The sequence below is a fragment of the Dysidea avara genome, chromosome 5 (genome assembly GCF_963678975.1).
Source record: "Dysidea avara chromosome 5, odDysAvar1.4, whole genome shotgun sequence".
NCBI classification, from domain to species: Eukaryota; Metazoa; Porifera; class Demospongiae; order Dictyoceratida; family Dysideidae; genus Dysidea; species Dysidea avara.
Window position 1 is genome coordinate 7,717,866 of NC_089276.1, and position 17,265 is coordinate 7,735,130.

At 38.2% G+C, this 17,265-nt stretch overlaps 1 protein-coding gene across 1 annotated transcript in view; it reads left to right on the top strand.

Annotated features, from left to right (window-relative positions):
• The window catches only part of LOC136254960 (sushi, von Willebrand factor type A, EGF and pentraxin domain-containing protein 1-like), a 73,072-nt gene that overhangs the window by 23,307 nt on the left and 32,500 nt on the right, over positions 1-17,265 (top strand). The window contains exons 14-16 of the mRNA XM_066047680.1: positions 2,387-2,557; positions 15,819-15,983; positions 16,712-16,876. Of these exons, the coding sequence (XP_065903752.1) occupies positions 2,387-2,557; positions 15,819-15,983; positions 16,712-16,876 (501 nt within the window). The remainder of the gene's footprint in view (positions 1-2,386; positions 2,558-15,818; positions 15,984-16,711; positions 16,877-17,265) is intronic.

Below are 17,265 nucleotides of genomic sequence, written 5' to 3' on the forward strand. Positions count from 1 at the left end.
TACTGTATTAGAGCATGTCGAGTGAGCCATCCTATCATTATAAATACAGCTGGACCAATAAAGGAGATGGTTCATCATATTTGAGTAAATAGTTTGTTAAGAGGTGTGGTCTTTGTGCTCAATTACTATCATTCAACCCAGATCATTATTTGGCATGACCCCGGATTTGTTACAGGTATCTACTGGGTGTCCTGTACCTCTTATAGTAATGTAAGCATTTAAAATGATTTTGTGGCATGTAAGTATGCTCCTCAAGGAAAGTGTTGATATGGAAAATTAACATTTTAATAATATTACGGTTTTGTTGCATGAAGAATATGACAACCAGCCTGATTGAAGATAAAAGGAAAAACAAGAGGCAGAAGGAAGACACTCATTGGCACCCCAAAAGTACATGCCACTGGGGAATTTGTTATTGCGGCAGTATAATGGTGGTTATGCAATGCATCAGTTAGCCTCTAACATTTTTACTGTGGCAGGTACAGTAGGTACGGGCTTTAGCATGCTTGTGTGTAATAGTTTTATTGTTTTTTATACTACAGTATATTTGACATTAGTTAGACTAGATCTCTTTCATAAAGAAGATTTTTAACATGTAAGATGTTTCTATGATGACCTGTAAAGGTGACATTTTGAGGGGAGGGTGGGGCATAAATATATCACTAATGCTAAAAAATACTATATTAAAAAATATTTGAAGTAGGAATCCAAGTGATAAAAAGTAGTGAAACAAGAGATGAACAATGGTAGCTATTACAGCATAGCTCAGTGGGAAATCCCTACTTTGGCATGGTATAGCAATTATTTTGTGTTCAATGCCAAAATAGGGATTTCCCACCAAGCTATGCTGTAATAGCTACTATCATTCATCTCTTGTTTCACTACTTTTTATCGCTTGGATTCCTACTTCATTTTAAAATTTTTAATTTTTAATATACTAGTTTGTTTAGTTTCTTGTTAAGGCATACAGCTAGCTATAAACATGTGACTGTTCTATTAGGGTGACTGCTGTATTAGAGTATCTTGAGTCAGCCTGCAAAGATGTGCACTTGCCCAAAAAGGGGCGTGATTTCGATCAATTATTAGAGTATCTCGAGTCAGCCTTCCAACTTGAAGATGTGTGGTAACTGAAATACAGCTAGCATAAAAAGGGTGTGGCATTGTGGTTGTGGTTTCAATTGATAGATCGATAATTCGTAGAATGAAGAATGGGCATGATCTTGTGACCTATCATGAAAGCTATCTAGTACCGGTACCTCCGTACAGTAGCCTCCGTCATACATTATATCAGTAAGGAATATATAATCTATGCCTCCGTACAGTAGCGTAGTCTATAGTCTCGCGTAGCCAGACCCTTTTCTTTCTTTTGTGTGGGTGCGGGAAAGAAAAAGGTCTGGTGAACATAGTATAGCATCGTCGTTGGCCTATCCTGAGATTGTGGGGATTCTACTGCGCAGCTTCCAGATTGTTTGTGGGTGCGAATGATGTGTTTTGCTAACCATTGCACCATTTGCGTCCTGTTTCCATAGATAAAAAAGCAGTAGCTATGGTAATAGAACACAAATGATGCAGATCATGCTTTATATCTATGGCAACAGGATGCAAATGATGCAACGGTTAACAAAACACGTCATTCGCACCCACAAACAATCCGGAAGCTGCGCAGTAGAATCTCCACAATCTTGGGATAGACCAACGACGATGCTATACTATGTTCACCAGACCCTTTTCTTTCCCCGCCCCACACAAAAGAAAGAAAAGGGCCTGGCTATGCAAGACTAGCGTAGTCTAAGCACCTTAAATAATCTTGTGGCGTCTATTATGCTGCTTAAAGAAAGTGTTGATACGGAAAATTAATGCCTTGATATGGTTTCGTTGGATGAAGAAGAAGACAAGCAGCCTGATTGAAGATAAAAGGAAAGACAAGGCACATAGGGCACACACTCGTCGGAATCCCGAAAGGCACATCCCACTGGTGAGTTTGTTATTGTGGCGTAAAATGGTCACCGTGCACTGTTTCGTTTGGCCTCTAGGCTTGCGAATGTGGTCAGGCAGTCAGTCTAAAATTCAAGTTTTTGGCGATTTTTAAAATTCTGTATCCAGCCACCTGTAAGCATTTTAATGCTGTTTTATGTATTATATGGACTAGTACTATTCTGTAAAGGTGATTTTAGTCTCGTAAGGTATCTTTAGGATGATTTTTAAAGGTGGAATTTTGGGTGGTGCGCAAAATTTTCACCTGGATTCCTACTTATAGTACTTTGACACAAAAGGATGGGGTTTTAAAAAGTTACTAAAATATTATGCTAAATTTAAAGCAAACATTAAAGTGGGTCACTAGTTGATTATTATGAATCATTTAATTATTTCTGTGATTGTTACTTAGTTCTAGATTGTTCACCTGGCATGGAATATCAAATGTGTGGTTGGAACATCAGTTGTAATGACTTTGGAGTTGTCAGAGATTGCAGAAATTCAACATGTGAGAGTGGATGTTTTTGTAGTCATGGATATGCACTAGAGGATGGAGTCTGTGTACATCCTGACATGTGCCCAAGTAAGGAATTGTTGTAGTTTGTATAGTATACTTGGTACACAAAATTATGTGACCAGCTGAGTGAAAATCAGCCCCTTTCACAAAAGTTTATGTTGTTTTTAAAATGTATTGGGCAAAAATATGCATGCTACATATATAAAAATTTAAGCACATTTTAGTCACTTTGGTATGAACTGTGATAAATCTCAAATCAATACACAATTTGGATTTGTCTGTTCATGGAGAATAAGAAAAATCATTGTTTGTGTTTGTTCAACAAAAGGCACATAAGTTATGGGCACTTAATTACAATGTAGTAGAAATAAAGTTTTCCATCATCTTGTCATTTTTGGAACAGCCTTCTGCATTGTCCATATGGAGGAGTACAAGTAAAACGCTATACCTTGATGGATTTACCAGTTCATGGTGAACAGATTGAGCCAAGTCTTATCTTTGTAGCTTGTTTCAGTTGTGAGTTATCATACAGTACGGTAGTACTGTATATTAGGAATCATGAAGGTTTGGGCTTTTATTATTATTATTATTAACACTTTACAGTGACCAGCACTGAAGTTCTGGCCAAAATTATTACCCTTAAACCCCTACATTCATGGTGCCTTGACAGTATTGGTTAAACCCAAAAGTGCCTTCAGTATTACCTGAAATGCTTCCAAAAAGTTGCTATGAAAATCTAAAAATTTGTTTAGTGGAATTTTCTACTACCTGCCTGCCTGACTGACTGACTGACTGACTGACTGACTGACTGACTGACTGACTGACTGACTGACTGACTGACTGACTGACTGACTGACTGACTGACTGACTGACTGACTGACTGACTGACTGACTGACTGACTGACTGACTGACTGACTGATTAACTGACTGACCTGACTGACTGACTGACCGACTAATGCTCAGACAAGTGTAACTTGATAATGATTAAGGAATACAGGCTTAATTTTTTCACTGTTCGACATCACCTCAGCCTGAAAAGTGCCTTTCAGCATACTGCAGTACATACCATTAGTGGTGTAGTGCTGCCACGATATAGAAAAACTATAATTTTTATCATATATCACCTAGGTTTATGTCACAATATGAACACACGATATCAAGACACACGGTAGTGTGTCGTGCGGCCCAAGAAGCCGGCGTGCCACCCGTGAGTATATTAACAGGAAGAAAGAAAACGCAATTTTCACACCTATGTAGCTCTGTGATCCCTTATCCGATTGGAACCAAATTTGCTAGAGACGTGCCGCCCAGTTAGGGGAGTCTACATACCAAATTTGAAGAAAATCGCTCCAGCCATTTCCGAGATACGAGCGAACAAAATTTCGTTTTAATTTCTTCGTTTTTTTCTTCTTCTTCATCTTCTTCATTTCGCACACTTCGCAAAAATTCGCCATAAAACACGAATGCGTACTCGGATTGGGCTGAAATTTGGCACACTTAAAGGGCTCATTAAGGCGGATCTCCGTACCAACTTTGGTAGGAATCCGATGAACATTCACGGAGTTGTTACCGATTATTTGCGTAAAATAAGGTCGAAGGTCTGTCACGCCTACAGGGTAAACCCCTTGGAGGAATCAGTTGAAAATTGATATGTAGATGGAGCGACCATCGTAGGAGTGCCTTTTTGTGGTTTGAAAAGAATCGGGATAAAGACCATGGAGATATGACACAAAACCCAACCTGTGTCAAAATTACGCGACGATTTTTATGAATAAAAAACTATTAGTTTTCGTGTCTGCCAGGCAAACCGCTTAGAGCAACGAGCTGAAAATCAGTATGTAGCTGGAATAATCATCATAGAAAGTTCTTGCAGTAGTACAGAAGAATCGGATTACAAATCACTGAGTTATGATTCGAAATGAAACTACGTGCAGCAAATGCGAAATCGAGATACTCTAATAGAACAGTCACCCTAATAAAGCATTCAGCTGCATGTATAATTTACACAGTTATATTACATTGCAAGTTATTCTGTAGGGAATTCAGCTACAAACAAGTCACCCTGTAGTCAGATCAGCTAGAAGAAGGTACCTAATAGAGAGTTCAGCTACAAAGAAGCCATCATGTAGAGAGTTCAGCTGAAATAAATCACCCTGTAGAGAATTCAGCTACAAACAAATTGCCCTGTAGAGAGATCAGCTAGAAGAAGTTACCTTGTAGAGAGTTCAGTTACAAAGAAACAATCATGCAAAGAGTTTAGCTGCAAACAAATCACCCAGTAAAAAGTTCCGCTATGAACAGATCACACTATAGAGAGTTCAGTTAGAAACAAGTCATCCTGTAGAGAGATCAGCTAGAAGAAGTCACATTGTAGAGAGTTCAGTTACAAAGAAACAATCATGCAAAGAGTTTAGCTGCAAACAAATCACCCAGTAGAAAGTTCCGCTATGAACAAATAACACTGTAGAGAGTTCAGTTAGAAAGAAGTCATCCTGTAGATAGATCAGCTAGAAGAAGTCACTTTGTAGAGAGTTCAGCTACAAAGAAACCACCATGTAAGAGAGTTCAGATGCAAACAAATCACCTGTAGAGAGTTCAGCTAGGAACAAGTCACCCTGTACAGAGATCAGCTAGAAACAAGTCACCCTGTAGAGAGTTCAGCTAGAAGAAGTTACATTGTAGAGAGTTCAGCTACAAAGAAACTATCATGTAGAGAGTTTAGCTGCAAACAAATCGCCCTGTAGAGAATTCAGCTACAAACAAATCACCCTGTAGAAAGATCAGCTAGAAGAAGTTACCTTGTAGAGAGTTCAGCTACAAACAAATCACCCTGTAGAGAGTTCAGCTAGAAAGAAGTCACCCTGTAGAGAGATCAGCTAGAAGAAGTTACATTGTAGAGAGTTCAGCTACAAAGAAACTACCATGTAGAGAGTTCAGCTACAAACAAGTCACCCTGTAGAGAGTTCAGCTAGAAGAAGTTACATTGTAGAGAGTTCAGCTACAAAGAAACTACCATGTAGAGAGTTCAGCAGCAAACAAATTGCCCTGTAGAGAATTCAGCTACAAACAAATCACCCTGTAGAAAGATCACCAAGAAGAAGTTACCTTTTAGAGAGTTCAGCTACAAACAAATCACCCTGTAGAGGGTTCAGCTACAAACAAGTCACCCTGTAGAGAATTCAGCTAGAAGAAGTTACATTGTAGAGAGTTCAGCTACAAAGAAACTACCATGTAGAGAGTTCAGCTGCAAACAAATTGCCCTGTAGAGAATTCAGCTACTAACAAATCACCCTGTAGAAAGATCATCTAGAAGAAGTTACCTTGTAGAGAGTTCAGCTACAAACAAATCACCCTGTAGAGAGTTCAGCTAGAAACAAGTAACCCGTAGAGAGTTCAGCTAGAAGAAGTTACATTGTAGAGAGTTCAGCTACAAAGAAACTACCATGTAGAGAGTTCAGCTGCAAACAAATTGCCCTGTAGAGAGTTCAGCTACAAACAAATCACCCTGTAGAGAGTTCAGCTAGAAACAAGTCACTCTGTAGAGAGATCAGCTAGAAGAAGTTACATTGTAGAGAGTTCAGCTACAAAGAAACTACAATGTAGAGAGTTCAGCTGCAAACAAATTGCCCTGTAGAGACAAACAAATCACCCTGTAGAAAGATCAGCTAGAAGAAGTTACCTTGTAGAGAATTCAGTTACAAACAAATCACCCTGTAGAGAGTTCAGCTAGAAGAAGTCACATTGTAGAGAGTTCAGCTACAAAGAAACTACCATGTAGAGAGCTCAGCTGCAAACAAATTGCCCTGTAGAGAGTTCAGCTAGAAGAAGTCACATTGTAGAGAGTTCAGCTACAAAGAAACTACCATGTAGAGAGTTCAGCTACAAACAAGTCACCCTGTAGAGAGTTCAGCTAGAAGAAGTTACATTGTAGAGAGTTCAGCTACAAAGAAACTACCATGTAGAGAGTTCAGCTGCAAACAAATTGCCCTGTAGAGAATTCAGCTACTAACAAATCACCCTGTAGAAAGATCATCTAGAAGAAGTTACCTTGTAGAGAGTTCAGCTACAAACAAATCACCCTGTAGAGAGTTCAGCTAGAAACAAGTCACTCTGTAGAGAGATCAGCTAGAAACAAGTCACCCGTAGAGAGTTCAGCTAGAAGAAGTTACATTGTAGAGAGTTCAGCTACAAAGAAACTGCCATGTAGAGAGTTCAGCTGCAAACAAATTGCCCTGTAGAGAATTCAGCTACAAACAAATCATCCTGTAGAAAGATCATCTAGAAGAAGTTACCTTGTAGAGAGTTCAGCTACAAACAAATCACCCTGTAAAGAGTTCAGCTAGAAACAAGTTACCCTGTAGAGAGTTCAGCTAGAAGAAGTTACATTGTAGAGAGTTCAGCTACAAAGAAACTACAATGTAGAGAGTTCAGCTGCAAACAAATTGCCCTGTAGAGACAAACAAATCACCCTGTAGAAAGATCAGCTAGAAGAAGTTACCTTGTAGAGAGTTCAGCTACAAACAAATCACCCTGTAGAGAGTTCAGCTAGAAACAAGTCACCCTGTAGAGAGTTCAGCTAGAAGAAGTTACATTGTAGAGAGTTCAGCTACAAAGAAACTACAATGTAGAGAGTTCAGCTGCAAACAAATTGCCCTGTAGAGACAAACAAATCACCCTGTAGAAAGATCAGCTAGAAGAAGTTACCTTGTAGAGAATTCAGTTACAAACAAATCACCCTATAGAGAGTTCAGCTAGAAGAAGTCACATTGTAGAGAGTTCAGCTACAAAGAAACTACCATGTAGAGAGCTCAGCTGCAAACAAATTGCCCTGTAGAGAATTCAGCTACAAACAAATCACCCTGTAGAAAGATCAGCTAGAAGAAGTTACCTTGTAGAGAGTTCAGCTACAAACAAATCACCCTGTAGAGAGTTCAGCTAGAAACAAGCCACCCGTAGAGAGTTCAGCTAGAAGAAGTTACCTTGTAGAGAGTTCAGCTACAAACAAATCACCCTGTAGAGAGTTCAGCTAGAAAGAAGTCACCCTGTAGAGAGTTCAGCTAGAAGAAGTTACATTGTAGAGAGTTCAGCTACAAAGAAACTACCATGTAGAGAGTTCAGCTGCAAACAAATTGCCCTGTAGAGACAAACAAATCACCCTGTGTAGAAAGATCAGCTAGAAGAAGTTACCTTGTAGAGAGTTCAGCTACATGAAAATCACCCTGTAGAGGGTTCAACTACAAACAAGTCACCCTGTAGAGGGTTCAGCTACAAAGAAACTACTATGTAGAGACTTCAGCTGCAAACAAATTGCCCTGTAGAGAATTCAGCTACAAACAAATCACCCTGTAGAAAGATCAGCTAGAAGAAGTTACCTTGTAGGGAATTCAGCTACAAACAATTCACTCTGTAGAGAGTTCAGCTAGAAACAAGTTACACTGTAGAGAATTCAGCTACAAACAAATCACCCTGTAGAAAGATAAGCTACAAGAAGTTACCTTGTAGAGAGTTCAGCTACAAACAAATCACCCTGTAGAGAGTTCAGCTACAAACAAGTCATCCGGTAGAGAGATCAGCTAGAAGGATCACCTTGCAGAGAGGTCAGCTACAAAGAAATCACCCTGCTTCATTTTTTCTTCTTCCTGTAGTAAAGAAAAAATGACAGGTTAAAAAGCCCTAAAGCCGGCCATAGGCCGGCTTTGGGGTATATAAATACAAAAAGAAGTGAAATCTAATCCAAAACAGCCAAGCTGTAAAAAAAGAGTGCGGCCCTCAGAAAGGCTATGGTAAAAAAAGATGTGAAATCCAAGGTGGCGGCCAAGAAATGGCTGTGATGGTAGGTTAATGGTAAAAATTTTAATAACAACAATTCAGGTGAATTTGGTGCCGCTTGGTCTTGGCACAAAATTCACCTGAATTGTCGTTATTAAAATTTTTACCATTAACCTACCATCACAGCCATTTCTTGGCCGCCACCTTGGATTTCACATCTTTTTTTACCATAGCCTTTCTGAGGGCCGCACTCTTTTTTTACAGCTTGGCTGTTTTGGATTAGATAGAACTAACTGTAACATTTGCAAGACAAACTTATACATACTCTTCATTGTAAGTTTAAATGTATACCACAAGCAATAGCTACTCTTGTTTATCAGATATTAAATGCATTTTACTACTGTTATACAGTTGAGACAAGTGACTGGCACTACATAGAAACCTTAAAACCTCCCAGTTTACTTTGTAGTTGGCTTGTTTACTACACTACACCATCAACTCATAACTTAATTAAATGCCAAATACCATATGTCTGGCCTCCCCCACATCATACTAAGCGGTGCCACTATTGCACAACCATCGATATAACTGATTGGCTATATCAAATCACCACCTTGTTATATCGATACTATCGATGTATCGGTATATCGTGGCAACACTATAGTGGTGTGCTTTATACCGAAAAAAATATCAATATAAAGAAAATTTTTCTGTATCGTTATTGTACCAAATTTTGATATTGCAAATGCTGATTTCAATATTATTTTATCGATTTATTCAGATATATCAAAATATTTTTGATAAAGCTGCAGCATTTTGGTCCAATCACGCTAGAAATGAAGGTCAGTTCTGTGCAATTTAGCCATTTTAAGAGCTTATTTACCAGTTTCCTAGGCTTGTTAGTACTAATACTATGTAATGATTTTAGTGAATCTATTGTACTTAAAGCATATTTATAAATATCAGTCACCCACACAATCTATTTAAAAATCAAAATTGAATCGATATCACAATTTTTAAATTATTTTTTACTGAGTATCGATTGATATCATGTCGAAATCAAAATCCTGATATTGCACACCACTATGTACAATGCACACATCATGCACTTACCTTTGTCCTCCTTTGTGGCTCATTCTTTTTGCTGACAACCCAAGATGTTGATTTGCAGTAGCATGATGGCTTCCCTACATTTGCAAACTGTATTTTCCGTGGAGACTGAATGATTGCAGAGGTGCTTCTCTCACTGTTCTTCATTTGTAACACTGTATAACAGATTGAACAAATATAGTTGAAAGCAAAGTGTAATGGCCATTTTACTTTCCAGTCAGTAATTGATAGGTTGGGCACATGTTCAGATGAAAACAGATGCAGTATGCACACGTTCACCAGTCATAATAGTGTTACAAAAAGTAAACAAACAAGTATAAGGAAAAGGATCATAAAGAATAAGTAGGGAAACAAGGGAGGTTGCCTACACCTGCAGATATACTAGTGGATGTTTAATTCCTATACCCATGACTGAATTAGGAATTAAATGTATCTGCAGGTGTAGACGACCTCCCTTGTTTCCCTGCATTTTTCTCTATGACCCCTAAAATTCCTACTTTTTCCTTATACTTGTGATTGATTAAATAAGCAACTCTAATTTATTTTGCCTAATTTTTGCTGTACAAATCAAATTTATTGCTGTTCGAGCTATCTAGAGCTATAGCTCCAAGACTATTTTTCATGGTAGAATTCTAGGGAAATGGGATGGGGCAGAAATGGAAAGCGGGAATGGGAATGACCAATGGAAACTCCCTGATAAAGTCAATATACAGGCTGGATTTTGCAGTGCAATGCTTCTTTGCAGCATTGTTGGATTCTTCTGCTAAAATGTTCAAAACACTCTAATAGAGCAACCACTTGCATTAAAACATAAAGAATGTTTGGTTAACTATCTCACCAGGGACCTGCTTGAAAGCCTGTGAATTTATGGACTATAGGTGGCATAGATTAGGTATATAAGACTAGCTAACTCATCAACACTAAAAGTTAGCTACTCCTACATTTTGAAGATTCAACTATTAAACATGAAGAATTTCTCAAAGTATTCTAGTTTCTATTTAACTGACAGTGCCTATTGCTAGCTTTGTAAACTGTTTCTGTTACTTCCAGATAAGTTGTTATATATGCAGCAGTTGCTTGTCAGGCTGAAGCAGCTCCCCATGCATCACTGTTTATATTATCCATAGTCTCCTTATTGAAGTCACCTCAGCTTGACACATACTATAGCTGTTACATACCCAATCGTGTGACTTTTATCCTGAGGTGGTACAACTTCCTGCTTCGATATGCAGACACTGTCAGTTTATTGGACTGCTTGTATACCTCTTCATGCGCAATGGTTGAATCTTTCAAAATGTTCATTGGACTTTCAGTGTTTAAGGCGCTTAGCTAGTTGGTCCATAATTATACCTAACATATACCAGCTATATTCACAGGCTTTCAATGCAGGACCCTGGTGGGATAGTTACTTGACTGCTCTACTATATAGCATATTTTACTGCAGGTGACTGCTGTATTAGAGTGTTTCAATCATTTTAGCAGAAGGACCCAACAATGCTGCAAAGAAGCATTGTGCTGTATCTTTACATTTGGCATGATGACCTTTATCAGACATTTTCTGTTGGTTGTTCCTGTTCCTGCTTTCCATTCCTGTCTGGTTCTTGTTTCCTAGAATTCCACTTACCCATTTATCATAAACGGCTGAAACTTTGGCTCACTACTCCTTTGTTTCTATAGATAACAAAGAAGTAATTAAATTCAAGGAATGTCCAAAAACAATCAGTTTTTGTTCAGCCAGACGTCAAACAGTATGGTAGTACTGTTTAAGTAAGGATCCCTAAAAAGTGACATGCCTCCTAAAATTCCACCTTTAATCATCCTAGTGACATCTTATGTGACAAAAAAATCACTTTAAGAAAAATATTAGTCCATCTAGTATTACATACAGTATTAAAAGCAAGAAAAGTCCAGATACAGAATTTTAAAAATCACCGAAACTCAAATTTTTGTCTGTGACTGCCTGCCTAACCACTGTCGCAAGGCTGAAGGCCGAACAAGCTGCACACGGCCACCAATCCCACCATTTATACCACAACAACAAACTCACCAGTGGAATGTGCCTTTTGGGTTTCCAATGAGTGTGTGCCCTCTAGACTTTGTCTTTCCTTTTATCTTCAATCAGGCTGGTCATTGTCTTCTTCATGCAATGAAACCATATTGAGGTGTTGATTTTCCCTATCTTTCCTTGGGCAACATACATGTATTTAGAAGCCACAAGCTTATTTAAAACATTTACACTTGGTAGACACCTGCTTCATTATAGGTTCCAGATGACACCCATTAACAATCTTAGTTGAATAATAGCAATCGAGCTCAGAGACCACACCTCTTTACACCTTAACAACATTTACTTGATCACAATGACCACACCCCTTATTATTGGTCTAGCTGTATTCATAATGCTAGTACAGTGAAAATATGAAATAGTGACACACACCCTGGTAGGCTGCTGACTCTAGATCAAGACACACAGTAGTGTGTTGTGTGGCCCAAGAAGCCGGCGCACCACACCGTGAGTATATTTACAGGAAGAAAGTAAATGCGATTTTCACACCTTTGTAGCTCCGTGATTCCGTATTCAATTGAAACCAAAGTTGCTACAGAAGTGTCGGCTACGTAGGGGAGTCCACATTCCAAATTTGAAGAAAATCGCTCTAGCCATTTCCGAGATATAAGTGGCCAAAGTTTGGATTTTTTTCTCGTTTTTTTTCTTCTACTTCTTTTCGCACACTTCGCAAAATCCGCCATAAAACACGAATGCGTGCTCCACTTGGGCTGAAATTTGGTACACGTAAAGGGCTCATTAAGGCAAATCTCAGTACCAGGTTTGGTAGGAATCCGATGAACATTCACGGAGTTATGACCGATTATTTGCGAAAAATAAGGTCACGCCCACAGGGTAAACCGCTTGAAGGAATGAGCTGAAAATTGCTATGTAGATGGAGTAACTATCGTAGGAGTTCCTTTTTGTGGTTTGAAAGGAATCCAGTTAAAAGCCATTGAGATATGACACAAAACCCAACCTGTGTCACAATTACGCTCGCAATTACGCGATCAATTTTTATGAAAAAAAAACTATTAGTTTTCACACCTACCAGGTGAACTGCTTAGAGCAGTGAGCTGAAAATCAGTATGTAGCTGGAATACTTATCATAGAAAATCCTTGCAGTAGTACAGAAGAATCGCATTACAAACCACTGAGTTATGATTCCAAAGCCAACTACGTGTAGCATATGCGAGATCGAGATACTCTAATAGAACAGTCACCCTAATAGAGCATTCAGCTACGTTTATAACTTACTCCATTATAGAATTATATGACATTGCAAGTTATTCTGTAGGGAGTTCAGCTACAAATAGTTAATCGTATAAACAATTCAGCTACAAGCAAGTCACCCTGTAGAGAGTTCAGCTACAAATATGTTGCTGTAGAGATTCAGAACATTATAAGTTACACTGAAGAGAATTCAGCTATAAACAAGTCACCTTGTAGAGAGTTCAGCTACAACAAGTCACTCTGTAGAGAATTCAGCTACAAACAAGTCACTACATAAAGGGTTCAGCTACAAAATAAAGCTACCCAGTAGAGAGTTCATCTAAATCAGCTACAATCAAGTTACTTTATGCAATGTTCAGCTACAAATAAGTCACTCTGTAGAGAGTTCAACTACAAACAAGTCACTCTGTAGTACAAACAAGTCATCGTGTAGCTGGAGAGTTCAGCAACCAATCAAAAAAACCACTCTGTAAAGAGTTCAGCTATACAAACATGTTATAACTCTATAGAGAAATTTATAATTCTATAGAGAGATCAGCTAGAAACAATTAGTCATCCAGTAGAGAGATCAGCTACAAGACATCACCTTATAGAGAGTTTAGTTACAAAGAAACCACCATGTAGAGAGTTCAGCTGCAGACATATCACCCTGTAGAGAGTGCAGCTATGAACAGATCACCCTGTAGAGAGTTCAGCTAGAAAAAGTCATCCTGTAGAGAGATCAGCTAGAAGGATCACCTTGTAGAGAGTTCAACTACAAACAAGTCACCCTGCAGATAGTTCAGCTACAAACAAGTCACCCTATAGAGAGATCAGCTAGAAGAAGTTACCTTGCACATACAAAGAAACCATCATATGTGACTGTCTCTGGGAAAACCGGTCTTATCGCCCATTCAAAAGTATCGAGAAACGTCGGTTTTAAATATTCAGAGTGTTTTAGCTGGCCAATTGTGGTAGCTACGCATATCAAATTGTCACACGCTTCACAACAATCTCTTACCTCCCTGATCATCCACTAAAGAAGTAGTCAACAGCTAAGTTTCCCGCCATTTTAGATAGTTTTTAAACCAAGGTTGTCTGTATCAGGCGAGCTCCAGAGGGGTGGGAGGCGGTGGCCCTGGAAGGCAGGCAAGATGGTGTTCAAAAATTGAAAAGAAACATGTTGGGATGAATTAGGCCAAGTTATGGGCTATTCGGGGCTCAGGACTGGCTAAAATGAAAGGAAATTTACAGCACAGGTCATTGTCCAGCACCACAGAGCTGTACAGCCACACACAGCCATCTCCTGGTTGGCCAGGGCTCCATCAAGACCCCAGACCACTTGTACGGCTCGCCACTATGCTTTTAAAAAGCAGCCAGCAAAAGCAGACCACTTTACTCTGGTCGACTGTGGCAGTGAAACTTGATAGTGCATTCATTAAGCTTTGTGTTTGTGTGAAAAAATCAAACTTCCTGTCTTGGGCAATAAGAACGGTTTTCGTAGATCCAGTCACATAAAGAGTTCAGCTGCAAACAAATCACCCTGTAGAAAGTTCAGCTACGAACAGATCACCCTGTAGAGAAATCAGCTAGAAGAAATCACCTTGTAGAGAGTTCAGCTACAAAGAAACCACCATGTAGAGAGTTCAGCTGCAAACAAATCATCTGTAGAGAGTTCAGCCAGAAACAAGTTCGCCCTATAGAGAGAGCAGCTACAAAGAAACCATCCTGTAGAGAGTTCAGATACAAACAGATAACCCTATAGAGAGTTCAGCTAGAAACAAGTCACCGTGTAGAGAGATCAGCTAGAAACAAGTCATCCAGAGATCAGCTAAAAACAAGTCACCCTGTAGAGAGATCAGTTAGAAACAAGTCACCCTATAGAGAGAGCAGCTACAAAGAAACCATCCTGCAGAGAGTTCAGCTACAATCAAGTTACTCTATAGAGAGATCAGCTAGAAACAAATTATCTTGTAGAGAGTTCAGTTGCAAACAAATCGCCCTGTAGAGAATTCAGCCACCCTGTAGAGAGTTCAGCTTGAACAAGTCACCTTGTAGAGAGTTCAGCTACAAAGAAATCACCATGTAGAGAGTTCAGCTGCAAACAAATAGAGAGTTCCGCTAGAAACAAATCATCCTGTAGAGAGTTCAGCTAGAAACAAATCACCCTGAAAAGAGTTCAGCTGCAAACAATGAGAGTTTCAGCTACAGTTCAGTTATGTAAGAAGTCACCTTCTTAACTACAGTATGTGATAATCATCATTCAATGTTAAATATACAAATATTTCATCAGACAAAAGCTATGCACACAATTACTTCCTTTCTTCCACAATTCCTTACAAGTTAAAAGAAGCATCAAAGCCATATGGCCAGCTTTGTGGCTTGCAATGCAAAAAGAAGTGATATCTAAACCAAAACAGCCAAGCTGTAAAAAAAGAGTGCGGCCCCCAAGGTGAAAAAAGATGTGAAATCCAAGGTGGCGGCCAAGAAATGGCTGTGATGGTAGGTTAATGGCAAAAAAATTTAATTACGACAATTCAGGTGAATTTGGTGCCGAATCCTAGTGGAGGAGGCAACACAAATTCACCTGATTTGTCGTAATTAAAAATTTTGCCATTAACCTACCATCACAGCCATTTCTTGGCCGCCACCTTGGATTTCACATCTTTTTCACCTTGGGAGCCGCACTCTTTTTTTACAGCTTGGCTGTTTTGGTTTAGATACTCTAATACAGCAGTCACCCTAATAGAACACACATATTTTTATCCTACTAGCAAAATTGAACTTTGTGAAAATGGCCAGGTTTTACTCAGCTGGTAACATTTTGGAGGAATTATTAATGAAATTTTCTATGCTTGTTAAGTGAGTGTGCTTACAGTATAAATAACTTGGACAAAATAATTTCTGCTAGGAGAGCATTATTCCAGCCCACCGCTTTAAACTGTTGATTTACCAAACTTGTATCTTTACAGTGTGAATTACATTACTTGTGTAGACCATAAGTTTGATTGGGTTTGCCATTTTAGTCTTCTGAAATGCTTTATTATGGTATAATTATAATATTTTGCATTAAATTATATTTATTCATGATTACAAATATTCTACTCACTGTTCAATTAATTCACCTTCACCTTAATCAAAGAAATACAATGCCAAATATTTATCTTTGTAATTTTATTTGCAAATTGCAGGTTGTCCACCTGGCTTGGAATATCAGATGTGTGGTCAGAACATCAGTTGTAATGAGCTTGGAGTTGTTAGAGATTGTAAAAATTCAACTTGTGAGAGTGGATGTTTCTGTAGTAATGGATCTGTACTAGAGGATGGAGTCTGTGTACATCCTGACAGATGTCCAAGTAAGGACTTTGTAATAATTATGATTTGCCTTAGTCTATAGAATTTTTCAAATAGTCCATTTATTCCTATAATGTCTGCAATTATGCATTCAAAGAGTTTTGGTTTAAGATTTTTGATTCCCTGGTATACAACCTTTCAGCCTTCTTGTAGGTCCATAGTATGACTGCATTGAACAAAAGAAAGGAAACTCACTGATTGATGGTTATTGTTATATTACAAACAAAACATTAATTTTACAGGATACCGTGCAATAGAAAATATAAATGTAAGGGAAATAATTATAATTCAGTTACTGGAGTACTCCTTCATGTAATGAAATGTCTATTTATGTAAGTATCAGATTTTGGAATATTTGCATGATATATCTATAAGCCTTAATACGTTTGTCTTTCCTTTGTGTTGAAATAGAGAAAAACCATCATTGTAATTTTTGCATGATATGACAGAGTGAGGTATTCAATTTGAGTGGTTGGTTTGGTGAGAATGAAGTGTTTCGTATACTCTACTGACAAGTGCTAACTAAAGTTTTTGCATAAGACAACACCATTATATTGAAAATACTGTTTGAGGAATTATTCTGTGCTCGAGCATTAAATGTTTAAATTACTAAACAAAAATCAGTTGCCTGATTGTACCACACATTTCCTTTTTGTTGCATACTGTGTATATGCTAAAGTAAATAGAATTCTTTGATTTGTTTATGTTTGTAACTGTTCACTGATTTCAGTCTGTTCAGATGGCTTGGAATATCAGATGTGTGGTCGGAACATCAGTTGTAATGACTTTGGAGTTGTCAGAGATTGTAGAAATTCAACTTGTGAGAGTGGATGTTTCTGTAGTAATGGATCTGTACTAGAGGATGGAGTCTGTGTACATCCTGACACATGTCCAAGTAAGGACTTTATAGAATATTTTGTGTTTACATGATTTGCCTTTGTGCATAGCACGTCTAGTGCTGAAACAATTATTCGGATATTAGACTATTCGATCGGCATACATTATTCAGTTCGTTAACATGCTATCGAATATTCTTTAGCAGTGTAGTAAGCTGTGATCAGATGAATAAAGCCAACCTAGAAGCTTGAGATTGTGAACAAAGTGGCATATTCATACTGAAAATTTCCATTTTATAAGAGATAGAAATAGCTCTCAGGCTTTACTTTACTGTCCAACAAAGACATCAGTATTTATTTCATGCTTAAAGAATAATCGAAAAAATAATCAGATGCTTTGTTCACAACTATTTGAATAGTAAAAATTGCTATTTGTTTCAGCACTAAT